Raw genomic sequence first — 27,747 nt, 5'->3', positions numbered from 1 at the left:
GATAAGCAACAGTCTCGTAGTCAGAATACAGGCGCAGGTCAAAATCCAGAAATCCAAACACAAACAGGCAAAGGCACAGAATCAGGAGCAGAGACCAGGACGATGGAAACAGGCGGAAGTCAATAATCAGAAGCTAGAATAACAGAGTCGGCAGGCTAAATACGTAGTCGAAAAAACAAGCAAAGATCAAAAACCGGGAATACACAAAGATCCCGAGATAAGGCTTGAACGGCACTGACAAAAACAGAGGCACGATCTGGCAAAGAAAAAAGGTGCACACAGAAACTAAATAGCAACGCCAATGAGTGAAGATGGGATGCAGGTGAGGAAGGTAAGTGGAGGCTTGATTGCAGATGCGGAAACCGGTGGAACAGGGGCGGGGCGTGGGCGTGGACAGGAACCAGGAACCTAAGGGGGAAAAACAATAACAAACGCACACCCAAGCACACGAACACAGAAAACACCACCGCAAGCGAAAACAAGTAAACTGAAAATAAAAATAAATACACACTAGACAATAAATAAAAAAATAAACAAAACTAAAACGGAACACAAGGAGAATCAGGCAGGATTCCTGACAGAGGTAGCCTACAATTTTGAGATGCAATGGTTAGATTCATTCGTAGTGTGGGAATTTACAAGCGCGCATATTAGTGAATATTCTTACAAACACACAGAGAATGTAATACAGCACACATTTACAAATAATGTAAGCTATCAACGAAACAACATTAGCGAAACTAAATAAACATTGATATTCCAGCTCAACTACACGCAGCTCATCAGTAACAATGCCTCAATCTGAAGTAGGCTAGGTCTGTTTAGCAAAGTGGTTATTTTATTGCTATTTCCCGAACTTACATACAGTGTGCTAATATCGATTGTGCGAGGATACTAAGTTTTAGAATCGTAGCCATGCCACTACATGCCAGGCATGGGCTATTTATTACCAATATGATCGAAAAAAATATAGTCTACCTGCTACTTCTAACACAACCAGACGCAGAGCCTATAGCCTATAATTTTGAGATGCAATAGTTTGAATAGTTTGTAGAGTGGGAATTTACAAATGTGCATATTGCTGGATATTCCTACAAACACAGAGATACGTTGCAATACAGTACACATATTTACCAATATGATCATAAGAAATATACTTACTCATTAAGTTGATCCTCAGCTGGATCAGTTCGCTGTTTGAAATGACACCGCTCTTCATCAGTGTTCGGGCCGACCGGACCTGATGAGTTGCTCGCGTCTTCATCATCGCTCTCCAACAAGGCATGAAGCACGTCAAGTCCAGTCATCCGTGCCATTTTCCAAAATTAAACGAAATGTTTACCTCCAAAGGTGTATGCTTTGACATTCTATCCTGCTTTTGCAGGCTTGGCATTTCTCACATGGATTTTGCATCGCCCCTCCCCTAGTCCCCTTCTATGGAGAGTAATTATAATGTCGCTAACATGTGAATGCGATTTGGGTGGACTTCCTGCTGAGCGAAATTCACATAGTAATGAGTAAGGACTAACGAAGCATACATGGTATAATTCATCAAATTTAAAACTTTTAAAACAATTCATATTATTTGCCAATGGGCGCATTGGAAAGCCGCGATTCTAAGGTTTCTGTCAATGTTTTTGTTGCGTCTGTATGATAACAGCTCATGAAGTTAATCATCCAAATAGAAACAAAAGTTCATTTCATCTTGTCGAGCTCCGCTGGCGGAGCTCCCGACCCCAGAGGGTTAAACTTGACTTGAAACCACATTTTCATAGTTTTCCACGTGATGCAACTTTGTGCCAGACATGGCTAGATGTAATCAGACACCCCAACATAACATCCGAAGAAGTTCGCAAACGAGAACTAAGGGTATGCATTGACCACTTTGAAGGCACCGACTACAAAGGTGACCGTCTGAAGCCTGGAGCTGTACCCACCGTTTTCCCATCGTTGGTCGAACCGCTCAAGGTAGGTACTATGTGGGCTGGTTAACGCTATCGCGTCTGTCCATGATACATAGGATGTCTACCACCAGTTGTTGTTTGTCCTGGGAATAGCCTGTGGTTCCTTGATCTCGGCCCGCTCCTGACTCGCTCTCGCACGATCAGCCTGCAAATTAGCCAGCTGTTCTTCTGTGTATTCTGGCTCGAATCGATAGGGCACAACAATTCCATGATCAAAAACAAAATCTCCTTCATCCTCAGACACAACGTTTCCGCTGGTAAGGTTTTGTCGTGGCGCCACGCCACGGCAAAATCCTTGCCGCCACACCATAATAAAAATAAAAAATGCTAAAATAAAATTTTTAAAAAATATATATATATACTATATATATAGCCTATATATTAAATTCATAAATTAAAAATGTTAAACTTTCTAAATATTTCTGCCTTTCAAATCCATACTGTCGCGTCCACATTTATTTTCAAAAAGAGCCTAGGCCGCACACATCATGCTTGCTCCTTTCTGAGGTGGTCGGATGACTTGCAGCGCGCGAAGGTCGCACGGTCTGTCAAAGCGTCACTTTTTTTTCTTCAGCCACCGAAAGACAAGGAAAAGGTAGGTAGCGACGCTTCAAATATTACAAAAATACCATAGCGTTAACCAGTGTTTTAATTGGACCAAAATAAGTGCCGGTACCTACTCCTCAAAATACATACTGTTTAAAATAAATTAATGTTGGTAATCAAAAGAAGAGTCGGTACTCATATACAAGTTCCAACAGCTCCTGCCCATCTCAAGCACTGGCGTCAACTATCATTCGGTGATGACAACTGGCGGATCCTTACTCTGTTCGGGCAAGTGGAATGCCTCATGCAGTTGTCTGATTGGACAAGTAAAAAATAAATGTGATAAATATGTAACGTTATCTGAAAATAAACAGTGTTTGTTTGAGCCGAAGCGGAACCTGTTCCAGTTGAGCTACGTACGTGCCTACCATTTTTTAAAAATCTAGAGCTACTATTATAACGGCCGAAAATTGTTGGCAAATCGCCAAAACGGCGAATTTTTTAAAAAAAAAGGGCATTTAAAATGTTTGAGTGATTCAACTACTTCCATTTCCATACTACAACATGGTGATTTTTTCCCATGAAAACGAAAGGGAAAGTGTTTATTTTTAAGGTTTTGTGAATGTAGTGAGCTAGCAAAACTGAGTGTTAGGCTACAGCTGACAAAGAGGGCATTCTAATGACGATTATGATTATAACGAGAGGAGCAGTCTCACAAGCTGCTGCAGTGTCCAGAAATGAATACAGATAAAACTAGCTAATAAAAAATACATTAATCAAGTGTCTAAGTTAGTTAGGAAATTTTTGTATCATGCTTCTCAGTAGAATTAGAATGTAACAGAACAGAATTTTTAAAGCCATTTTTCTCACTTTTTCCTTTTTTTTTTTTTGCATGGACAATGCATGTAAACTCTGTCATTGAGTGTGAGACAGACAGAGAGAGGGCTTTGAATGTGGACCCAGCTCAAATTATATTGTTAAATAAAAAGTTAAAACATTCTAAGTACTATTTTGTCATGGTAATTGAGTTAATTTAACAGAAGAGTGTCCCTTTTAAAGTGCAATATGTAACTTTTCTTGAGTATCAATTTTGGTTATATAGTCCTCTATTCTTGAAGATCGAACTTCTAGATGGACAATGTGCTCTTTTAATTGTTCTCACCCCACCATAACTCAAATACATGCCTATTTCGCTTCAATATTTACAAACAATACAAGGGTTAACAAACCTTTTATGGTTTTAAAGTACATCTAAAACTACTTTTTAGCTCTTGCAAATTGCTATTCCTTGTATCAAGAGCTCGTCAGAGCTAAAAGATAGATTTAGATATAAAAAAAAAAAAACCTTTAAGAAGTCTCAAGAGGTTAGTCTTAAACTTTCTTGCCTTTGCTACACCCCCGCCTCCCCCCCCCTTTCAGACACCCACCACCACACTAAGCTAAGAGATCAATTCCACAGGAAACACTGTCAGACATTTTCGGTTTCGCTAGCTAGTAGTCATACAACGCTATTTCTATGACCAACCTAATGTTATTGTCTGCTGATACCCCACATCAGAAGTCACGCAATGATATGCATCCTTGAGTTCGACACTAAACTGCCTGGCTCTACTTCCTGTATTCGTAAAGGAAAACAACAAAACAGCGCAAAATATTAACATAATGAAATAACTAATCGAAAAATGAAGGGCGACACATTCATTAGAAGGATAATATCAGTCATGAGAAGCAGAAGCGTTTTAAAGTGCAATTCCCCTTTAATTTGTGCTATTCCTTCACAGCTCTGGAACAGGTAATAATGTAATAACCATAATCTTAACATCGGGCTGTTACCATACATTCCTAGTTTTTATGTAGATGCAGAAATTATTGACAAACACATTTATGGCCCTTTTCAGTCTTTAAGTTTTATTATTATTTTTTGGCTCAGTCAAAGTTGTGTGTTTTCCAAGCAAGTAAACTGAAAGAATTAGCATATATACTTCTGCTGGTTATCAATTTTAAAGATTACATTACAATAATGTGGAAGACTTTATCCAAAGTGACGTACAATAAGTGCATACCGAAGGTCATTGTACCAACTACAGAACACAGGTCCGATAAGGTACAATGCTCATTTTGTAATTTATTCATAGCTGTTATTGTAATGAACTGTATTAGGAACTACAGTATATCTATGGTAAAACTTGTGGGTGGGGCGGAGTTTTGATGACGTGCCACACTGCATATATGGGGGTATTCGCCATTTTGTCACCCTCTTATTCCTGTTCAAGTTGTCTAACTAACCCTAACCTGCATTGCTTACTTGAGAATAATAAACAGCACGATTGTGCACCGTGAACCATTTACTCTCTGTACTTTCATTATCGTTACCTATCTTACTATAACTTATCTCAGTGACAGAGCTCCAACAAAAGTCTGTTATGTTATGCGCTCCTAGTTATTTCTTTAATAAAACTGCATTTTGTTGTAATTTTCTGTGTCACGCGAGTGTGTTTTGTGTCACGTGTACTTTGCTTTTTCATTACAGACTGCAGCGTTAGTTGGCTGGGTTCTCCCGGGTGCGCACACAGGCGATGCGGGTTCACTGTTCGGTTGCGGGTGCAAGCCTCTAACGCACTATATAAGATTCGAGGAAGCCGCTCTCTCTGATCCTGCAGGCAGGCACCTCAACACAACGTGACTATTGGTTTTGTTCTGTTGTCTTTTATTTGCAATATTCGTTTATCTAAATAATTGTGGTTTATTAAAAAGCGGTTAAAGGGGAATTGGACTTTATAACACTTCTGCTTCTCATTACTGATGTTGTCCTTTTAATGAATGTGTCACCCTTAATTTTGTGATTGGTTATTTCATTTTAAATGTCTAACGTTAGAAAGCAAGACCTATTTTTTTTTAGCGCAAGTTCACATAGTAGTACGGTTTTTGGTTTTTTCTTATTCTTCAATTTCGTTTCGCGGCAAAATCAAGAAGAAGCGAAGCAAAACATTCCGTTAACTTAGCCTCGAAATAAAACAAACTAACGTTCTTTTGTTTGACGCGATATTGGTGTAATAATGAGGTGCATTGTACCCGGTTGTTATAATGCCCCCGTTAAACTTGCCTTAAAAGCACGTTTTCATAGTTTTCCACGCGATGCAACTTTGGACTAGACGTGGCTGGATGTAATCAGACACCCCAACATAACAGCCTAAGAAATTCGCAAACGAGAACTGAGGCAGCGACCACTTGAAGTCACCGACTACCAAGACAACCGTCTGAAGCCTGGAGCTGTACCAAGCGGCCAAAACCAGACTTAGTTTTTGAAGCTCATTTCCTGGTCTTGTTGTTTCTGGTTGCTCACTAGCGCCACTGCGATTGGCTTCAGTATAGGTGTTTTCATATCCGGTTTCCATGTAAGTCTACGGTACAAATGCGGTCAAAATACAAAGTCAATAATTTTTTCTCACAAGAACAAATAGTCACAATATGTGTATTTTATTTGTCTTATGACTGTCCGTGGGTCGATTTCATGATTTATTGTGTCATTTGGGCACTGTTATAATATTTGTTGTGGACCAATGAGGTACAGTTTGCGTCACTTCCTGATTTCTGCGGAGGGCTAAGCTACAATAGGGGCTACAGTCTATGGCCACTGGGGTGGGAGGTGGCACCTCTTGGTCTTGACATTGTGGCTCCGACTCGTCGTCCACGGTCCACCTGTGCAAAGTCATAAAATGCAGGCATTCCATTTCGTAGTGATTTCATTATGGCGTGTGCTATTTACAGCTGCACTAGATGACCATAAAATATTCCTCCTCTGAAGTTTTTTTGGTAGCCAAGTCATTTTTACTATTTCCTTTAGCCTCCTTAACCAAATAATGAATTGGCAGAAAGCATAATCAGCTTACTATATTTGGTAGTCCAGTAGCCTATGCTAAAACAGTTCGCAACTTCAGCTACCAAGCCATTTGACTAGCTAGCTAACCCTAACCGGCAAATATTCAATCTGTCAAACGTGTTTGACGGCTTGTCAGTCGTGTACATTCCTTAAATGTCTACCTTGGCCATGCTTCACGGATGTGACAAAGCTACTATAATCCCGATTTTGGGATAAACACTGCAACATTTTCAGTTTCACAAAGCGAATTAAGATTCTTAAGGTTTATTTGCTGGATAACATACAACACATGATGAAATCACACACACAGAATTTCACGAAATTAACCATCATTGTAAGACTGGCATTTAGAAAGGAACATGTTTTTAGCATTTAAGAGACCCGCAAGAGCATTTAAGCCAGTGGTTCTCAGAATTGGTCCTGGGGGCTCCTTGCGTATATTGGCTTTTCTCCATTGGTTTTGATGATCTACAAGAAATAATAATAATAATAATAATAAGTCAATGTACATTATTTTTGTCTTCATGCACCAGGTGGAAAACTTGCTTTACAAAGTGCGTTGTCATATATTTACACGCCTGCAGATCAGTTATTAAAATACTTGGTAGATTTGTTAATCACCGCTGACAGTGTTAATTTTTATTCGTTTAAAAGTGACTTGCGAACGATCGGTCAGCTAGCGTCACCCAGCAAGTGAACACCACAAACGGCGATGGAGTAGTAGCAGTTACTGGCTTATTAACTGACTGTGGTGAAAACCTACGGTGATAACTTGATCGGTTAACAGCAGGTCTACCAGACAGTTATATGAAAATTAGCCTAGTCAAAAATCACCAGTACACGTCTCTGATTGATTGACCATCAGTGTAGTCGATGTTCTTTCCCTGTGGTTCATATTGCTAATGCGTGAGCTAACCACGGATAGCCTACCTAGCTCACTGGCAAGCTGATATGCTAGCTAAGCATATTCGTTTTGCTGAGAAACATACATTGAAGATAACTGAACATCATTTTATTATTAATGTCATACATATAACGTGATTACATGACACAGTACAGTCACTGTCAGGGATTCAGGGGGGTTGGACCCAGGCGCAGAGTAAAAAAACACAGGAGACTCCAAAAGGGAAATTCAAACAAAGACTTTACCAAATAAACAGGGAACAAACAAAAGGCCACGAGGGGCAAAACCATAAACACAAAAAGATTCTTAAGAACCTAAAAAAAAACAAAACAGAACACAGGCAGGGCGGAACACAGGCAGGACAGAATACACACAAGAAGGAATGCAGGCAGAAACAAAGTCAGAAACACACAATGCACAAGCAGGACCGAAGCGGGCAGAATACAAAATGAACACAAGTAGGAAACAAACACAAGGAACCAGCACCCGAGTCAAGGGAACAAAGAACTTAAATAGACAGGGGGTAACAAGACACAGGTGAACTCAAAAAACAATCAAACCAGAAAAGGAGGGGATAACAAGACACAGGTGGGAACAATGATAGAATAACGAGACAACAATAATACAATTAACAGGGGGGAGCAGGACACAAAACAGAAGTGCCGCCATCTGGCGGCCCAACAAGGGAAACACAGACAGGAAAACACAGAACCATGACAGTCACGGTTGGAAATGAAACTCCATAAACATTTGATAATATATTTTAAAACATAACGGCAGACAGTCAGCTTGCCTCGAGTTTGTTCTGCAAACGTTCGTTCAGGTTAATGGGCTTTTCCACACCAGACTGTCATTCACATTGTAAAAATCACAGAACCGCTTAACTCTATGGTTTTGGCTCCAAATCGACAACATGGCCGCGCCCGCCATTGAGCTTCGAAACGTGTTTTAGAGACCCACAGAGAGTCAATGGGTGACGTCACAGTAGCTTTGTACATATTGTTTACAGTCTCTGAGCTGTACCCACCATTATCCCATCATTGGTCGAACCGTTCGAGGCAGGTACTAAGCGGGCTGGCTAAAGCTATCGCGTCTGTCTGTGATACATAGGATGTCTACGGTAACAGTTAGACAGCTTGCTGGCTGTTGTTATAAGGTTGCCACCATCCATTTATTTAATCCTCAGACATTTTCGGTTTCGCTAGCTAGTAGTAATACAACACTATTTCTACGACCAATGTAATGTTATTGTCTGCAGGTACGTCCACATCAGAAGTCGCGCAATGATATGCATACTCGAGTTTGACACTGAACTGCCTGGGTCTACTTCCTGCATTTGTAAAGAAAAACAACAAAACAGTGTAAAATATTAACATAATGAAATAACTAATCAAAAAATGAAGGGCGACACATTCATTAGAAGTGTTATAAAGTGCAATTCCCTTGCGATTAACACTGCTGGTTGGCATTGTTGTAAATGGTTGTTTTCTTTATTTACTTCACCTTTTTAGTTTCAGTCAGTCAGTCGGTAGGTCAGCAGAAGGCTCACCAACCCCTTTCTCCCCTTTTGTTTTCAACTCTCTCTCTCTGTTCCGTCCTTGTTGTGAGTGAGGTCAGAAGAATTACTTCTAGACAGCTCAGACCAGTTCTTGACTGAGAGAGAAAGGTCTGTCATTCTGACTGCCCTGTTTTTGTGTTTCCGATTTGTACAATGTCATAATAACTTGACGTATTTTTTGTGCAAAAGGACGCTGTGGTGTTCTTGGTGTTGGCAGCCGGTTATAGCAAATCGACAGTCTTGAGCCGTAACAGTAGCTGTGAACATATTAAGTCCAGTTCACACAGTAAACATTACTCTGACCTAACCTATGCTAAGTCAAACTAGGAGGCATGACAAGCTAAACATCAAGAAAATGATGCAAAGTACAATAAGTGCTGGATGGAGGTACATGTAATGTGAAAGTGGAACAGGATGTACATGTGTAGCACGAAAGAGGGGGATTTAAGTGATAAAAATGATCCCAAATTGGGAGTGCCCCACAGAGTGGTGGTTAGTCCAGGTATATTTTTGAAGTGATTTTACCTGCCTGTACAGTACTTTGGTCAACATGGGTTGTATTTAAATGTGCTTTATAAATAAATTTGATTTGATTTAATTCTTACAGGATGTCCAAATTTGGAATGACAACCCCAAAAACTAAACTAAACTAGAAGAGTGCACTCAATAGAGTGCAGATCTCCACCAGGCGTGTTAGCTTTGCTGATGCAACAATAGAGGCTACACAATCAACAATCTGGCGTGCCAAGATTACTAAACTCAAACATTCAGTGCTACTGCAACCAAAGTATGAGTTAAAAACAGAAACGCGTTGTTTGAGTTACATTAGTAGATGAAAATGATACCATGCCAATATCTGGGACTAAATATTGAATAAATATATAACCTTACCATTGGTTTTACGCATAGAGATGTCCCCTTTTAGACTGAGTGGTCATATATTGCCTTGGACAATCCGTTTGTGAAATATACGCGCATTTGTGATGCCTGGGTACCTTCCAAAATAGCTGTGCGTAATAGCATGTGTTGTTTACGGCGTTGTCACCCTTTTTTAGTACAGTCGGGCTTAATTGACAATTCATTTATTCAGTAGGTGAGAGTATAAGCTTTCTAACGATGTATAACGTGTAATTTTGCTTTTGGAATAGCATTTTATAGGTCAGCGTAATCGAAAATTTTGTTATCATTTAATTCACTTACGCATTCACTCTGTGGTAGCAGTAAAAGACGCTGCACCTAACGAAACGTTGTGAACGATTTTTCGTAATTTCTTGGGAAAATACTATTATTATTGAGGACTTCTGAGCATAGCTAAGCCATATGTTTGCTGATAGACCTAGCTGACCTCGTCTTCTGGTGTAAGACAGAAGCGGATAGAACTATATCATTGATTTCCTGTCTCTGTCTCTATCTACTGAAAACAGATAAGATTTCATAATTGCTATGTAAGTATTACTGCTCAAAATATTTCGGTTATATACGTTATTTTTGAAATTGAGTGTCTTTAAATAGGTTAGTGGTATTTTATAATGAGGATATTTCGCACTGTAATGTAAGCGTTTGTTGGTAGTCTAGTAGTTTTTGTGAAGCATGCAACAGTGATGACAAGAGTGTTTGAACACCAAAACATGATGGACGGTTGAAAATTGTTTTCATGTCGTCGTCCCATCCCCATACAAGAAAACATACGCGAGTACAGAGTATAGAAATACATACAAGAGTTAATTATTACACATTTAGGTACTATACAGCATTGTGTGACAATATTTTTGCATTAATTTTAAATCTGATATAAGGGGGCTCATTTAAATGCTTTACAATGGACAAAAAGTATTACATTCCTTTTTGGAGAGATTTTGGATATGTTTCTGTACCCCTAGCTGTACCCCTAGCTATTTTAGACCACTGTACTGATGGAAAGCTCATAATTCCCACTTGGAAATGATGCAACAGTGAGATTCTTGAATAAAAACAGTTTATTTGTAGTGAAATACGTGAATATGTTGTGATTTACAGCAATGCATAATTTAGACATTTTGGGTAGATTTGGAGACGCTCGATACACTGCTTAGTCTTTTCTTCATAGATCTTTAGTAGTTCTACATATCCACCCTTAGATTTTATGAACTTGTGGTCAAGAAGTTTTTGATGCAGAGCATGTATACTTTAACCTGCTGTATATATGCAATCTCTCTCTATTTCATTGCAAACTAAGAAAGAAAATTCATTTTAGATTTTTTTGCCTAGACAGTTTCATTTGTGGCACTTTATTTCTTCCAAAATTATGAATATAAAGTATTCTAAGCTAGTATTGTAAATGGTCCAAATGTTGTGCTTCATTTAAGCCATTTTTCAAGTCTCTGTGGTGTTCACATCTGGAGTTATAAAGCTTTAAATAGGGTACCCCCTAAATGGACAAGGATTGGCAAGATTTGGCATGTGCCCTAAGGGGTTAAGAACACCCAAAAGACATCAGTGATTATGTTTTTTTCTGGAAGCATTCCACATTTGATGTTTATTTGTTTACTATTGCATCAGGTATGATTAAAGAAAAAATACGGATAAGGTAACACATAAAATAAGGACGAAAGATTAGCAATATGCCACATGGAGGCAAAAATTGTGTCAAATTGTGATTAGATATATTGTGCAGCCCTAACTTTAAATTATTTTTGGTTATCATGATATGTTTCTCAGATTATTGGTGATTTAGATTGGAATGCTGTAGCCCTGGGGTGCCCACATGTTTTTGGCCTGGAATCTACTTTTCTAATGGCCAGTACAACGTGATCTGCTAACCAGCATGGGCTACCCCTGCTGCAGTCCATAATCTGAGACAATTCTGATCAAATATTACTTAAGAACTGTCTGACTAGTGAGCAGTCCCAGAGAGCATGCATGTGTATGACATGCAAAACTTTGATGCATTGATTATATTTATTCCGATATTTTGAAAAACAGGGCCACAGATTGACTGAATGTATCATTATCATCCTGGGAATTTCCTGATTAGCAGGTGTAGTGCCTCGTCCAAATACAGCCACGTGTATGTATATACTAGACTGACCAGAAGTCCTCTTTTTCCTGGATATTTATTTTTTTGGGACCGAAAGGCAGTCCAGGCAGGATTTCTAAATTACTAAAAATGTCTGGTTATATCGTCACCCTGTATGCTTACTAATAGCTATTGACCAAATATTCACACTCCTGCAGCCACTACAGTATCAGTAATGGACACGGCTCTGAGTGTAGGCTGAAAGACTTCAGATAGTGCAGCTTGAATTCTGTTTGTCTTTTTTCAGGTACTGTCCAGCACAGATCAAACAGCCAGACCTCCCTAGTGACGCACTCTGCCAAGTCTGCAACAGTCAGGTAACATGGTAACAAAGAATCGTCACTAAATTAACTGCAGCAGACAACCATTGTTGTGCATGAAATGATCAAGCTAAAAGCTGCAAGCTGAAGAAAGGCGAGCAAAACCGGTTCCGTGCGAAGTGACATTCTTTCATCCTGTTCATAAATATGCGCATAATCAGCCCACTCAGGAAAAAACACTGAGGCATTTGTCTTTATTTTTTTCTTTCATCTTTTAACACCAGGAGCGCCGGACCATTTCCTGGCATTCAAATAACTTTTCGCGCGGCCAAGGGTCAAATGACACATTAGCCTTCAAACTGGAAATATTCGCATTGTTCGCTAGATGGCGCTTATTAGACAGGAGCTGACAAAGGTTGCCAGCCCATTGTCCTAATGAAATATTTGCGAGATTTTAGACTGTCAGAGTATCAGAGTAAGTTATGTTTTAGTTACGGCTCGGCATTCTAGTCAACACATTGTTGCAATATAAATGTATTTAGAATAAACAGTATGTCTGTATGAAAAGCTAACAATAAACAGATTGTAGGGAGGTCAAACCTGTTTTTCAAAAAACAAATTTGACAGTTTATTCTTCATGCATAATATCATAAATGCTAATAATCAAATAGGCTAACAACATATAAATCGCCAATTTGCTAAAATTAGCCGCTTCCCTCCGCATGTGATCACTGATCGCTGTCGTTGGAGGGAAACGCATCATCACCCGTGCGAATTTTAGGGTCGGGTTTTCTGTTTTATAAAAATACATGTAAAAAATATTGTCGTTCAAACGAGTTTTTTTCCGGTGACCAGAAAACATGTAGGCTAGGCTACACTGGCAAGCAGGTCATAGCTGGCTGTGACTATTCGACTGGGGATTCGAAATCCAAAGTCTCTTATTCATCGTAGACTAATTACAAAAAACACCCATTCGTAACACTGAATAATACCGCACTGTACACAAGACCATAGCAAATATATACATGCAAGAATCCTGTTGTTCAAACGAGTTTTTTCCGGTGACCAGAAAACATGTAGGCTATACAGGCAAGCAGGTCATAGCCTAGCTAGCTGTGACTATTCGACTGGGGATTCAAAATCCAAAGAAGTCTCTTGTTCATCGTAATTACAAAAAACACCCATTCGTAACACTGAATAATACCGCACTGTACATAAGACCTTAGCAACCAAGTGGAATTTCAAAACTGATTATCGCTTCAGCGCACACACAAAGTCAAATTGAGATAGCAACAAAGTAAAAAGACGAGACACCTGTCTTCAGTAATTTGCTTTATTAGATCAAAAAGCATACAGCACATTGTTAGGAAGTTGAAACGATTTTGAAAATATAACGTTAGCTAAATATATAGCTAGCAAGTTGAATTATTTAGAATCAATAAATAAAAAATCTATATAAAACATTAGCAATAGAGCTGCTGGTAATGCGGTAACGCCGTCAGCATTCAAGACAGAGCTTGGGTTGCATTTTTGTACATTTGCCGCAGACAAGTCGTTTACACTTGTCACAGATATCACAAGTTTTGTTCCCTCCACATCTGGATACCTGGCAGCGTTTTCTTTTTAGTGACCGCTCTCGCTGTGGTGTGTTGGGGGTTTCTGGACTGCAGAGGGGCGCTAGGACGGTACGCCGCGGAGCTGCCTTTGCGGTCATGTGATTTGCACGCAACTCCTTGGCCAACTCAAGAATAAATCTTCTCCGACTAATTGTTTTGTTCATGCATTGCGTGTACAAAACATGGGCGTTGATTGCAGCCAGATCCAAAATGTTGTAAAAAACGGCAACTGGCCAACGACGACTGCCCCCCTTGACCGAATACAGCCGTGCCATCTGGTCCAAAACATCCACTCCCATTTTTGTTGCGTTGTAATGGGCGATGGTTTCTGGCAGTTTTTTGGCATCAGTGTCGATCGATACGGTTTTGTGCATAGTGCTCAAAATGCACACATTTTTCTTGGGCTTGCACTGATAAACCGTAAGTGTAGCGTGTCCAGCTCTCCAGATCGTGGTGGAAAATCTCTCTTGATTTTGTGCCTTCGCAGAAGGGGGCACTTCTCTCCTCTTTTTGTTCATGGTACCCACCAATGTAGTTTTTTTTGCGTGTAGATTGTTCGCCAGGGCAATCGATGTGAAGAAATTGTCCGAGGTTATATTTCTTCCTTTTCCGACGAAGGGTTCCACAAGGCGCATGACCACATTGTCAGCTAATCGTTCACCGACAGGCCTCGCCTCATCTTTCCCAAGGTATGGGAAAGCGTTCAGCATGTACTTCGTTTCAACGTCGGCTGCTATCCAGAACTTTATCCCAAATTTATCTGGTTTAGTAGCAATGTACTGCGTGAAGCGGCACCGCGCTTTAGTTGGGAACAACTGCTCATCAACAGTTATGTTTTCTCCAGGTGTGTAACACGCAGTACTGTTGCTTACAAATTTGCTCCATATTTCGGAAATAATGGCAAATTTGTCTTTCTCAAGACGTGTTGCCCTTGTGTCCTTGTCATCAAATCTGAGATAGCGCATGATGTCCCGAAACCTTTGCCGCGACATAGTTTCATTGAAAAATGGATTTCCCAAGTCTGAAGACCAAAAGTCTTCTAAATTCATACTTTTACCGCCAGTGATGCCTCGTAAATACAGCAGTCCCACGAAAGCTTTCAATTCGTTGACTGACAGGTCCCAGTTTTCTGCACCATTTCTGTGGGCTTCTGCCACAGTATACTTGACAATCTGCCCCCACATCAGAATGTCAATCAGACATAGCAGACTGCTCAGCGGACTTACAATGTTCTCCTTGGCGCACCGTGTGGGCCCAGCCTTTTCCCGTAAGATATTGCAGGATGGTGCTCTGCCCAGAGCATTACCAGCAGTCTGTTCGACCCAAACTGTCCCATCGTTTGCCCTTTCCTCTCTCTCTGAGACAAACTCAGTCGTAGTCGCAGTCTCAGTTTCAACTTCAGAATCAGATTCAGAAGCTGAATCAAATTCAATATCCAGCTCCAACTCCTCATCGCCCGAATCCATTTCATTGGCATCCTGAATCAGGTCCAAAGCTTGCTTGGCAGAGTATCTCTGTGGTCGTGTGTTCATCTTGGCAAGCGATACCAAACCGAACTGGTCGCCGAAATAATCATGCTTCTCTTTTATAGCCATATTTTCGTAGCCCAATAATAATTTGAATAGAAATTATTATAACAGCCCCGCCCATGCCATTATAGTTTCAGGTGTGAGGGGCGTGGTGTGGTGCGTGAAAAGTAAATTCCTTGATAGGATGTAACATCCATAACATGTTACATTAACAATCTTTTCGATTAAAACTTTGATAATTATGTAGATGCCTAAATGTGAATACTCTGCGTAAAAATTAAAAAAGTTGCACATAATAGCAACATCTGCAAACGTGTAGGATATCTGTTTCCATTGTGTGGTATTTTAACATGGATGCATTTCATTTTAACCCTTATATAAATTTTTCCACTTGCATAACTATGTAGGACTATGATTTTCGTTTGTGTAGGAATACAAACGAAATTCGCATGCATTTTAGAGAGATGATAACGAAACGATCGCAATATTTTAAAAGAATATAAATAATGATACATTTATTCCTGGTTATTTGACGTGATTCTTGCTTGGGCTGTCAATCCTATGATAGTGTAAGAAAATTGTTCATTACATGTGCCGATCATTAGTAACATTAGTGGTAGCGACCTGTTTCTCCCGATTGGTAACTGTAAATGTATTGCTGAAAGTGGAATAGTAATTATGTGGGCAATTAGTTTCATAAACTCCATAAACCCTATCAATGATTGCGTGGACATGGTAAAGCACAGAGACGCCTATATTCCCACGCAACGCATCCCGATAGTTTATGCATGTGCTGTTGCATCTACGCAGACAGCATGAGCAGTCTTCTAACACAGTTCCTAACGTGCAAGGCTCTAATTTTTGAATATGAAACAAGGTCCGAACCTATTATGACTAGAAATAAGTAAAACTTAAAAAACAAGTAAAAATGTGACACTTGTATCTTTGTTTTGGGCATTTCTCTTTTTACTACTCAGTAGGCCTAAAAGGCCTACTCATGATAATAGCTTCAAAAAAACTACCAGCTATTCACGCACGATTGTTCACGCTCATCCATTGAATCGTCCCTCACCCCTCCCCCAGCACCAGAATACTGAATTCTTTAGATGCCTTTAGCGAAACCAGAGCTGATAGTTTTTTCTCTATGGCCCCGAGTCAAACCCAGTAGGTGTGAATGTTCAGCTTCGCAGAGGGGTGTGATTTTCTTCCTCTTCACGACACCAGTGATGGCGATTGGAGACTTCACCTCAATAGACCTAACTTATATTTTCAAAACCTACATTTTCAACTGTGAAAACAATATTTAAAAATTTCCATTCAATCTATGGATAAGCAAATGTATTTATTGATATCAAATCAATAAACAAGAAAATCAATATAAAACATTAGTAGGCTAAATGTTAATAGTAAACATAAAACATCAGTAATAACAAGCCCAAATCCGCAATAGCTGCGACCGCGCATGCATCCACAGGAGGACACTTTTGTGGACCAACTGACCAACAAACTAAAGAGCTGCTGGTCGCCTATATGCCGCGGAGTTTGTAAGCTTAGCTGCCTTTGCCATCATGTGATTTGACATTGCAAGTTCGGTCGATAGCACATTGCTCAAGATGCCGTCTCATCTTTATACGTGCATGCATGAATATGTGCTTTCGTTTCTAAGTAAGTGAAAAATTACGGTCAGCATAACCATGCTGTGCCATGCTTCGCTAAAGCATCTGAAGTTTTCTGTGTTCTCGGGTGGGGGAGGGGTGAGCGTTGAATGTCCCATACAGATCAGTGGTCTTACCCTTACCCTTAGATTGACATGTGAATGTCCCACTTGAGAATGGTTCACTTATGCCACGTGTGAATGTTTGAAAGTTGATATCTCTCCAGGGAGAGGTAAAATGTTCTATTTGTCCGGCACATAATATTATTATGTTATGTTAGCCTACTCAAAAATAATACAAGTATTTTGCTTAGCCGTAATTAGTTACGCTACAAAGTATGCCTTGTATTACTTTTAGTTACGCAACAATCTCTCGCTCTTGCTTATACTTTTTTCTACATTTTTATTCTTTTTTTTCTATTTAGTTTACTGTTTTTAAAAAAAGATTTTTATTACTAGTTTACTCAACGGAATAACAGCATACACCACACGAACACATCACAAGACACTTCACATTTGAGAAATCATTTTTGATTGTAGGCTATGTAATAGTTACATTTATTGTTCTCTCAAGTAGCCTAAAGGTTAATACTATGTTTTTAAAAAATTGTGGAGTTATACATAATAGCAACTGCAAAGCCTAGCCTAACCGGACATCGTGTCACCACTCGCGTGCTTCCACAATGATTTTTTCCCCCCAAAACCTTTACTCCCTGAAACGAATGTCCCCTATTTCCTGGTCCCTCAAAAGCCAAATGTGTCACGTCAAATTTTTACCTCACAGAAAATAGGATATGATACAGCTATAATTTTTTTTAGCATATTTTGTGTGTGTGTGTGTGTGTGTGTGTGTGTATACATCAACGAGCAAGGTATGCTTGATCAGAACTCACAGAAAGTCCACTGATAACAAGTGCACTAAATAAACGTAATCCGTCTGGGATAAATGCATAGGAAATTTGCCGAGGGAACCGATGGCAGAAGAAACGTCCGAGTTGGTGTACAAAAAGACGTCTTCACTGAAACACTCTATAAATAAACTAATTAACAGCCGAAACAAACCATGACTAACTATAAACTAACAAACTACGCTATGATTCAAATATATTTTTCAAATGACCTGTCACAGCGCTCCTAGTGTTAATATGATAATTTCATTTTGAGTATAACCTTACAATGTCCACTTTCCTAATCAAGGCATTCCATGGTTTGCCAAATACTCTTGCATCAAAATCTACAGTTAATACACCCTGAATTGAGAATAATCTGATTTTATTTAAACGGAAAATCAGCACAACTGTACATTCCCTGTGTTAGATGAAAACTGGAAGGAACCATTTGATAAATGCAGAACTTCATGCACCATTAGCCAGTCAGTCTTGGTGTCTTTTACAATGTGATCACGTTTCTACCCTCAAATAACTAAATAAATAACCCTAACTGAACACAATGTATCAAATTCAACATTTGTATTAAGAGTTGGTGCGGGGGGCAGAGGGGGAGGAATTTGGCTTATTTGATGTTCATTTTTCTTTTTGCTAGAAAAAAGCAGTGAGAAAATTTTTGCATGTCAAACAAATTTAAGCTTGCCATTTTAAAAATTTGTTTCTGGAATAAACTGAAAATCTGGAAGAACTGCAAACCTGTTGAGCTTGTTTGTTACTTGATGTATACAACAAAACACATTGCAACCAAATACAGTATAACAGAAACCAGTGTTTATATCCATCTCTCAGAATTGAAGCAGGATAGAAATTGTGCTGCTCATACATATAATTCAGAATTAAAGCCTCAAAGAACAGCAGAATTGGACTTCCTCCTGTCCAAAGTTGTTTTTCCACAAGAGGTTATTTTGGGGCAGGGTTGACCATGGGGTAAATGCAGGTGGATGTACATTCAGTAACTGTACAGAAGAGGCAGTGCTCACGCTGGCCATTTGTGTTTGTTACAGCAGAGACAAGCCGTATAAGCGCTCTGGCTACTCGCAGAGCACTTTGACCACACCGTCCTCAACCCTATCCTACAGGAGAGAGGTGGCCTGGGAGACCCCCTCTTTCAACCCCCCGCCACCTTTCCGCCACTCTTCGCTGTCATCTTTGTCACGGGCTCTGCCCCTACTCAGCCTCCAGGGACGTATGCCAAAGTGAGCCCTGGTAGGACCCATCTACGCAACACCACAGATGTGAGTCATGGCGTTTCTTCTAGTGGTCTCTGAGGGTCTGTGTTATCAGAAAAACAGTGTACCCCATGTGCCTGGATTGCATGGTGTGATGGGGAGAACTGAAATCTCTTTGGCTGATCACAAGGCTCAACTCAATTCTCGGCACCTGTGGCTCTTCATGACAGCCGCTTGGTGGTGCTGATGTAATCTAGAAGAAACAGTGTAGGAAGTCTGGTTTCACATGTGCATTGCGTACTAAAAGTCTGAATGTTGTTATTCATGCCCCCCAACCCATCCCCCCCCCCCAGTCTGCACTCAATCTCAATTATGTTAAACCGACGTAATCTGTTATGCTCAGTTGTTATGCCTTTATTATAAAAGGAAAGTTCTCTGGGCACACAGGGAAATTACTTTGCACATTGTACTATCTAAAATATTACCCAAAGTGCTTGTGCAGTCAGTGCAAACAGAGAGAACCCGGTGAAGTTTTATTTCAGTCTCTTTGCTACAGTAGTTTATAGTTAGTAATGATATTACATTACGACAGAATGCCACAGCACAGCATTTCACAAATTCAAACACACATCTAACACAGCATTGATCAGTGATGCTGTTACATTTGTAAAGCATTTCTATACTATGTTGTAGTTGTGTACTAATGCAGTAGCCAAGCATTTTGAAACTGTAGAAAGAAACAACACAGGACAAGAAAGGAAAGTTTAATTGCTATTTGTGGCTTCTACCAGTTTAAAAAATAGCTTTTCTTGTTAGTTGTAATGCACTAGGTTTTTAGCAAAGCTGAACTCCCAGGTTTATTTTGTTTAAATTGCTCTTACGGAGAGGAAAACACGTCCCCCAGCCTCAGAGATGCTTAATGCAGAGAATTAATAAAGCCCCAAGTTTTTCCAATGGATATGTTTGTGCCCTGTAAAAAGCACAATTATCAGACCTTGATTTGATTGGTTTTCATTTATTATCTCTAGAGATAATAAAAAAACATCTTCTGGCTCTTTAAGGCAGAAATGGAAATATAACCATCATAAATTGTCCATCCCTAATACACGGAAATTAGGTGTAGGTGAGGTCAGGAGGGGGCCCCCTTAATGGGTGTCAGTTTCTTGGACTTTATCCCTCACATTTATTTGAGCTATGTCTTACTAGGAAAGAACTCCTCGTGCAGTGACCAATCAAAAGAAGGTAACAGCAAAGCAGTTCTTTGAAGAGCTTTTACCTCTTCCTCTTCAGGTTAAGAGCAGGGAAGACAGAAGAAAGAGAGGGAGAGGCCAACATGGATAACCAGTTAATGTGTCTTGCCATACATGAAATGAAATGATCTATTGAGAGCCTGTACGAGAAGTTCAGTTTCTCTTCAAGCAAGTGAATATTTATTGCTTTTTCCACCTGTTTCATTCTAGTGTTCCTGTTAGGGGAATATCTCCTGTAGTTTGTTAACTTCACAGTGAGGAACACCTGATACACGTGTAGAGCCTTTTGTAGTGTGATAGATACTTTTAAATGTTTATGTATATAATGCTATTGAGGGGGAAATGTCATAAAAAATTTTGTTTATTGAAGGTTTCTTAATGGAATGGCCAATGGTTTTGATCCAAATGTACCTATTCTATATTTGGTCTTATGCCTCTCTGGTGCAAATATATGTCAAAGAACAATTTAGCTGGTGTGAATTCCTCATTTGTATTTATTAAAAGATGAATGTGATATTTTATATAATTCAAAAGTAATAGGAAATTGTGGAGTTCTATCTCTTGCGGGAGCCGCAGGTGAGTTGGTATTAGGAGCATGATGACAAGGGCAGGCTGTGGAAATGTCCTCCTCCAGCTGAGCTCGCGTCCCTCATGCGTACTGCTCTTAAACAATATTCAAGGAAAGTTCATCATTAAACCACTGTTTGAAGAGGTATGACTGGGGTAATTGGCCCTCATTTATCAATCTAACGTAGAAACCAGCGCAGATCCGAGCGCAGAAATCATCTTATGACAGGGTTCACGTGTGATTCATGAAATGTTCGTATCTCGCCAATCAGAGCGTAAGAATGATCGGGCATTGATAAATGTGGCGGCTTAAAACAATCGTCATTTAAATATCACGCCCCTATATATTCTCGGTTTAGAGGCCTCGCCCCTAGAGTTTACAACATGGAGAAGCGTAATACGGCCAAGAAGAGAAATTTCTCTGACATAGAACTAATTGGTTCAGATTCAATTTCTATTTGGCAGCCTGAAAAGTGGAATAGAAGGAAGTCAGAAAAATGCAGTATGGAAGGAAATCACTGCTGTTGTCAACAGCGTTGCCGTGGACTATCGAACTCCAGCTGAGGTTGGAATATTTAATGTATACATCCGTGATATGTATAGCCTATATATATATTAACCGTAAAACTGTAGTTGCACTGAAAGTTTTGTGCTTTCCCCCACCCCTCCCCTCCCCTCTCTCACTCTTTAATGGCTGCTTATTTACATTTGATAATGTTTATATATATATATATATATATATAAGAAAAAATGGTCAGACCTCAAACTCGCCACCAAAAAGCGTGTTGCAGCCCGTAGGCGCAGCACCCAGCTGACTGGAGGAGGCCAGCTGGATTCCTGCCTTGCATTGACGCAGACTGAGGAGTGAGTGTCCGCGCTTATCAGGTCTGCTTCCATTTCGGGCATAACAGGTGGCAGATAATTGTAAAAATTTAATAGCCTAGGCTACTAGTATTTAAATAATTACACGGTTGCAGGGTTTATTTATTTCTTCATTTTAATGATGTTATAAACATTTTTTCATTTCGTTTGTTTTGTTTTTGTTTTACGGGCACGTAGAAGACCTTCTAACAGAGCCAGATCTGCCATTGCCAAGATTTGATGACTGTCAAAGCTCTTGTTTAAATAGGTGACTGAATAAGCATCTAACCTAATTGCTTGTAATTATGTCACCGGTATCTCAAAATGAAAGAGAAATTAATCTCATAGCCTACACTAAAAAACTGTTAACCCCGTTAATTGCAAACAATTAGAAAATACCTATTTATGTCAGGGATATGACACAGTCGATGTAGGTCTTTACAAAACAGAATATCTTGCCATAGGTTACATATTTTTAAGTGATGAATATGTGGCTGCATATGGTTAGATGCCGTAGCCTCCGCTCACGTCCAAATTGATAAATGCCGAGCTTTGCGCCGAAATGACCGTACGCCCAGTTTTCTGTCATACGTTCGTTTCGTAAATGAGGGCTATTGTGTTTTCTCTTCAAATAGGCTGTCCGAGATGGCATATATAAAGACTGCTAAGTACAAGCTTTAGTGGCGCCTGATTGCTTTAGGCCTTGGGGGCAGGAAATCCCTTTTGAGGACTCACAACTGGCTGTCACAGCTGTTCTAAGGCTGTTCTAAGACTTTTACAGACCAGTTCAGGAGAGTTCAGAATCCAGGATACTCCCTGAACCAGCCTCTGCTACGCAGTGACACTTTTTTTGGGGGGTGCTGTAGGTATTGTGCTGTATTTGATGCAAAAAAGAAGCCTCAAGCAGAAATGTTTAGTTCCTTGAAAAGTACTGAAGTCATTTTTAATCTAAAGAAACGATCTGTTGTCTAATCTGCCTGTATGTGGCGGATGAGTTAGGGAGACGATGCCAGTGATATTGAAAGCATGTTCAAGGTCAGCACCACAGTCAGGGAAAAGACATAAAAGTGGAAAAAATAAAATACAGATTGCTGTTGAGAAGTTTCTCTATTAATCTGAAATCACTTATTTTAATTAAAAAAATTAAAATTAAAAAACTTTAAATCTAATTTGATTTGACAGTCACATAGTCTCATCCACATTTATTCTCACAGCTGTGTGGCTGGTTCTCTGGACCCAGTGGTAATTTCAGGTCCAAGCAGCGAAGTTGCTGGAACCATACTGTACTGTAATTGCTCTGGTTTTTATTGTTTTTATACATCAGTTGAAAAATGGCTCGGAAATTAACAGGGATTGACGCAAACTCAAATGCTTACAGAGGCCAGTGTAAAGCCTGTGAATATGGGCCCAATAGGCCACATGGTGGCAATGTTGACACACTTGAAAACAAAAACTTAGGCAGCATAGAACTCCAGAGAGAAGTGGTATAGAGTTACTAAATTTGGTAAATAGTTCAATCTAATTGCAAGGATAAAATTTGCTTCTAGGACCAAAAAGTGCACCATGTTGGATTTTCTGTTTTTTGTAAAACTTAATCAGAATTTCCTTCAAGGATGTTTCATATATTTGCACTAATTTGTTTAGGAGATGCTCCTTTATAAAATTTGTTCACTGAAATTTGCCATGCCAGAGAATGGCTAAGCCAATTAACTTTCAGTGGGTGGCTTTAGACAATGCTTATAAATCACAAATGGTTTCACAAAATATGATGTAACTTGGAATATACATTGACACACAAAGGCTTCAAGTTTTCAGCCAAATTAAAACAAATGGTGGTGCTACAGAACTCAAAATATGGAAAAAAGCATATTTTACATTTTCAACTAAATAATGAACATTTCAATGTAATTACGAAAGTAATTTATGCTATTTAGGGTGTTTGGCATAGATCCCTTTATTTCTGCTGCTTGCTGCTATATTTACAATAGGAATTCATGGCCTGATCCAAAAATGTTATTTTTTCAGACCACAAACTGCAGATTGGCATAGATATATGAGAAAAATTAGTGTTTTCAATTGATGTTTGTGCATTTTCAGATTTCACAGGGAGATGTGAAAATACCCAGAATGCCTTGTTTGAAATCTGTATCGCAGCTGAAATCCTTGTGGCCCACATTGCCTATACTGAGAGGAGACATGGAGAATAAGTCTGATTCAGACCTGGGTTAAATACAAATACGTATTTGTATTTGTATTTGAAAATGTAGTAAAATACATGTTTGAAGTATTTTCAAATACATTTACAAATGAAATACTTTGTATTTCAATAGAAATTTAATTTAATAGAAAACCAAGCACTTTCCCAAATAGTGTTTGAAAAATACATTCCGTTGAATAAATACTTTCCTGGGAAACCAAATACTTTTGTATTTTTAAATGGCTCTAAATACTAATATAAACAATTTAAAAATATTTTGAAATATTTCTGTGATAGACAAGAGAAATGACTGAGCCAGCAACAATGTAGTGAAGGGGGTATCCCAGAGTTCTTTGTACACTGTGTGAGCAGCCCTCAATGTGATGACAGTGAATTATAATACAGAGGGCACTCCAGGGGAACTACTAGGGGCTAGGGGTTGAATTTGGATTATGGGCAAAGGTAGCCTACGTTGGCAATTTTAAACAACCCATGCGCTGCCTCTAACAGACAGTAGCTTACATGCCCATATATGTCTTTGCATGGAGGGGATGGCAAACTCAGACTTCTTGATAAGATAATTGGCAGTTTATTTGTACCCATGAAATCTTTTTAAAGTTAGCGGCCTATTACTGTATTTCCTTTTTTCTGTTTTCAACAGCCATATGTAGAGTGCCATCTTTTACATTTTGTAGCGTTAGACCCTGATTAAATAGAATTCAGCCGTACATATTCACTATCGATTAAGCCCTTCACGCACATGCAAAATCTGGCCAATCCTTGCCCATTTACGGGGGTACCCTATTTAAAGCTTTATAACTCCAGATGTGAGCATCACAGATACTTTAAAAATGGCTTAACTGAAGCAAGACATTTGTACCATTTATAATACTACAATACTTGGATTAGTTTATATTCATAATTTAGGAAGAAATAAAATGCCACAAATGCAATTGTCTAAGCAAAAAAGCAAAAATTATTTTGCTCTTTTTTTAGTTTGCAATGAAATACTGAGAGATCCCATATATACAACAGGTTAAACTATACATGTCCTGGATCAAAAACTCCTTGACCACAAGTTCTGCTAAACTACTAAAGGTCTATGAAGCAAAAACTAAGCAGTGTACCAGTGTCTCCAAATCTATCCAAAATGTCAAAATTCTGCATTGCTGAAAATCACAACATAATCATGTATTTCACTACAAATGAACTGTTTTGACTCAAGAAACTCACTGTTGGTATCATTTTCAAGTGGGAATTACAAGCTTTCTGTCAGTACAGTGGTCTAAAATATCTAGGGGTCCAGAAACATATCTAAAATCTCTCCAAAAATTAATAAAATGCTTTTTGTTCATTATAAAGCATATAAATGTGCCCCTTATGAAGGTTTAAGATTAAACATTGATAGAAAATGAAAATAAGGCAAAACCATTGTCACACAATGTGGTACACTACCTAAATGTGTAATCATTAACTCTACTCTACAGTATGTAATGTTTTCTTGTACGGGGATGGGACGACATTAAAACAATATACAACCATCCACCACATTTTTGTGATGTTCCAGCTTTCACATCATATCTGGTTCATGAAACACAAACACTACTGAGCTACCAACGAACACTTACGTTACAGTGTGAAATATCCTCATTATAAAATACCACTAACCTATTTAAAGACACTCAGTTTCAAAAATAACGTATATAACCAAAATATTTTGAGCAGTAATACTTACATAGCAATGATGAAATGTTATCTGTATTCAGTAGATAGAGACAGAGAATTAGTGCTGTCTTTCTCCTTTTCTGACTTACTCAAAAAAACTCAGCTCGGTCTATAAGCAAATATGTGGCTTAGCTATGCTCAAAAGTCCCTGAATAAATTAAGATAAAAAACTTTATTGTCCATTACATTTACATAAAATGGAAATTTGCCTTTGGCATTCTGGAAACACAGTGTATAACAGACAGTAAAAACAGCTAAAATAAAATGCATTTTCAGCAGCACCAATGCTCGTGGGCAGTGGGGGGGGGGGGTTATTGTATTATGTCTCTGTTCAGAATGGCCACAGCAGAGGGCACAAAGGACTTCTTGTACCCATTTTTTCTGGTTAGAGGGACCTTGAGTCTTCTGCCAGATGGAAACAGCTGGAATGATGAGTAAAGGGGGTGGTGGGATCATTATAGACCTGGGTTGCCTTTTTGGTTATGTACCGGTTGTATAGGTTCTGGAGTTGTAATTGTTTGTCTCCAATGATCCTGCTGGCCTGGTTGACCACCTGGGTCAGCTTGTTCCTGTGTCTAACTGAGAGGTTCCCATACCAGGAGACGATGTTAAAGGTTAGAACACTCTCAGTGAGTGACCGGTAGACCATGATCAATCAATCAATCAATCAATCAAATTTTATTTATATAGCGTATTTTACAACAGTTGTCACAATACGCTTTACAGACAGCCCTAGCCTAAACCCCCACAGGAGCAAGCCTAAGGCAACAGTGGCAAGGAAAAACTCCCTGTGGCAGATGGGGAGAAACCTTGGAAGGAACCAGGCTCAAGGGGGAAACCCATCCTCCTCTGGTCGGCTCAGGGTGCCGACTGGTGACCAGCATGTCAGCCAGTTTATGCAGAAGATATGATAAGTGATGTGGCTCAGATGATGGGTGGGGCCAGGTGGCGGTGATGGGGAACAGCAGGTGGCGGCAGATGTGGGCAGGGTGGAGCCAATGACGAAGGAGGGGCTGGACCGCAGAGGTGGGGGAGACCAGACGACTCTCGAAGCACTCTCGAGGGTTGGGGCAAGAGCCCCGCCGGCAGCGTGGGGAAGAGGGTGGAAACAGCAGTTAAGGGATTTGCAATATACCAGACAGTGAGTAAGTGCCAGTGGTATGTATTGTGGGACGCCGCCAGGAGTAGAATATGGCTGCATATCTACTAGGACAGGGATGGAGAGCCCATGCAGTCATGAGGGGTAGACAACCATACCCGCCTATCAAGAGCCAGCCCATGTAAAGTCGGGTCACAGCTGATTGACAGGTGACAGTAAGGAAAGGATTGCCACCTAGAAAGCTCTATGACTACAGGCTTCTCGCACCCTGTCTCCAGACTATAACTGATTGTAAGCTTGAGCATAGAGGTGCGTTTTTAATCTAGATTTAAATATTGAGACTGTCTGACTCCTTTATAAATAATGGAAGCTGGTTCCACAGTAGTGGGGCCCTGTAGGAGAAAGCCCTACCACCTTTTAGGTTCTTGGAAATTCTTGGGACTACCAAGTAGCCTGCGTCTTGAGATCGGAGTGACCTTGTGGGCTTATAAGGTAGGAGCAGGTTCGATATGTACACAGGTGCACGTCCATGCAGAGCTTTAAAAGTCAGGAGCAAAACCTTGAAGTCTATCCTATACTTAATGGGTAGCCAGTGAAGCGACGCTAGTACTGGTGTAATGTGCTCATACTTCTTAGTTCTGCTCAGGATACGAGCAGCTGCATTCTGCACAAGCTGGAGACTCTTTAACGAGTTATTAGGGCAGCCAGAAAGCAGGGCGTTACAGTAGTCTAACCTAGACGTAACAAATGCATGGATCAATTTTTCAGCATCCTCGACTGACAGGAAATGTCTAATTTTAGCTATGTTGCGCAGCTGAAAGAAGGCAATTCTGGATGTGTTTTTATATGGGTGTCAAAAGATAGATCAGGATCAATGGTGACACCAAGGTCTTTAACGACCATATTAGGTTCAGCCAAACAACCATCACAGTTTAAGGTGAGAGTAGACAATTTCTCCCTTAATAT

At 39.6% G+C, this 27,747-nt stretch overlaps 2 protein-coding genes across 3 annotated transcripts in view; one reads left to right on the top strand and one right to left on the bottom strand.

Annotated features, from left to right (window-relative positions):
• The window catches only part of LOC135259573 (probable E3 SUMO-protein ligase RNF212), a 57,700-nt gene extending 36,175 nt beyond the window's left edge, over positions 1-21,525 (top strand). The window contains exons 6-8 of the mRNA XM_064344085.1: positions 12,155-12,224; positions 18,918-19,148; positions 20,373-21,525. Coding sequence (XP_064200155.1) covers positions 12,155-12,224; positions 18,918-19,113 — 266 coding nt within the window. The 3' untranslated portion in view covers positions 19,114-19,148; positions 20,373-21,525. The remainder of the gene's footprint in view (positions 1-12,154; positions 12,225-18,917; positions 19,149-20,372) is intronic.
• LOC135258515 (ribonuclease inhibitor-like) overlaps positions 1-27,747 on the bottom strand; it is a 362,007-nt gene that overhangs the window by 190,605 nt on the left and 143,655 nt on the right. The window lies entirely within an intron of this gene.

The sequence above is a fragment of the Anguilla rostrata genome, chromosome 7 (genome assembly GCF_018555375.3).
Source record: "Anguilla rostrata isolate EN2019 chromosome 7, ASM1855537v3, whole genome shotgun sequence".
In the NCBI taxonomy this organism is placed as follows: Eukaryota; Metazoa; Chordata; class Actinopteri; order Anguilliformes; family Anguillidae; genus Anguilla; species Anguilla rostrata.
This window is presented reverse-complemented; position numbering and strand designations above follow the sequence as displayed.